The 1,190-nt window shown below is 40.5% G+C and overlaps 1 protein-coding gene across 1 annotated transcript; it reads right to left on the minus strand.

Annotated features, from left to right (window-relative positions):
- Window positions 1-319: 319 nt before the first annotated feature.
- On the minus strand, window positions 320-794 carry LOC122332606 (phospholipid-transporting ATPase IC-like). Its single transcript, XM_043229952.1, has 2 exons — window positions 595-794; window positions 320-513 (listed from the first exon to the last, which is right to left on the minus strand). The coding sequence occupies exons 1-2, from the start codon at window positions 761-763 to the stop codon at window positions 320-322; spliced, it is 363 nt and encodes a 120-aa protein (XP_043085887.1). The 5' UTR covers window positions 764-794.
- Window positions 795-1,190: the final 396 nt, after the last annotated feature.

The following is a 1,190-nucleotide window of genomic DNA, read 5'->3' on the forward strand; positions in this document are numbered from 1 at the left end:
GTTCAAAAGAACTGCATTTATTTTAAATCTTTAAATAGGTCTTTAATGCCACTTTTAATCAATTTAACATCCTTGTTGAATAAAAATAAAGTATTTTATATTGAAAATCACAAAAAACTATAAAGCAGCACATATAAAATCATTATATTAGAGGATCATGTGACACTGAAGACTAGGACAGTGAAGCTGAAAATACAGCAGCGCATCAAAGAAATAAATTAGAGTTTAACATAAATTCTCATAACTAACAGTTATTTTACATTGTAATAATATTTCACAATTTTTGATCAAATAAACGCAGCAGAAACACACACTTCTTTTAGAAACGTTCACTAAAAATCTCAATTATTCCAAAGCGGTGTGGCGCAAACAAGCGCTTCAGGTTTTCACTAAAACTAAGGATGGTTTGACTCACGGAGTATTTGCTTTTCTTGATGCACAGGAAGACCTTCTTCTTGAACTGGGGCTGGTGGCAGTACTCCCGGTCGTTGGCTCGGACGCTCCAGCCGGGCTCTGAGGGGACAACCACAATCAGAAACACAGAACAGGCCCCGAGGGGACCCCGTTAGACCCCAGACCCGTCCCCCGGCTCACCGGCGACCGGAGCCGGTCTGCTTTCCGGTTCTGGGAGCTGGTCTTCGCTGCGATCCAGCTCGTCTTCGGACTGTAACTCGTCATCGGTCTCGTCGTCGCTGTAGGGCACCACCTCGTCGTCCGGCTCGTCCAGGGACCCCTCGGAAACGGCCCTCGCTCGCACACTCATCCTGAGAGACCCTCTGAGCCCAGAAAACACAGAGTTAATACGTCAAGGCTTTAAAACGCCACAGAGAGACAATAATTGAGATTTGCGTGTCGTGCTGCAACATGTCAAAACACTGATTTGGCTTGCTAACGAAACACACACACACACACACACACACACACACACACACACACTAAACATACAACACTCTTGGAAAATGCTGCGACACTGGATCATTATATTCTTGATGTACTTATTTAAATGCGCTTTTTGTTTCTCCAAATCATTACAAATTTAAAACAAAAAAAGTGTACTTATTATAAAAACTATAACTAAGCTGTTATTTGAAATTAAATATTTAAAAACATAAATGAAGTTGATTTATATTAGCTAGTTGTCAAGGCAACCTTTTCATGTAATTAGTAACTAAAACGCAAAAATAACTAAA

This window comes from Puntigrus tetrazona, unplaced genomic scaffold (genome assembly GCF_018831695.1).
Source record: "Puntigrus tetrazona isolate hp1 unplaced genomic scaffold, ASM1883169v1 S000000125, whole genome shotgun sequence".
Classification (NCBI taxonomy): Eukaryota; Metazoa; Chordata; class Actinopteri; order Cypriniformes; family Cyprinidae; genus Puntigrus; species Puntigrus tetrazona.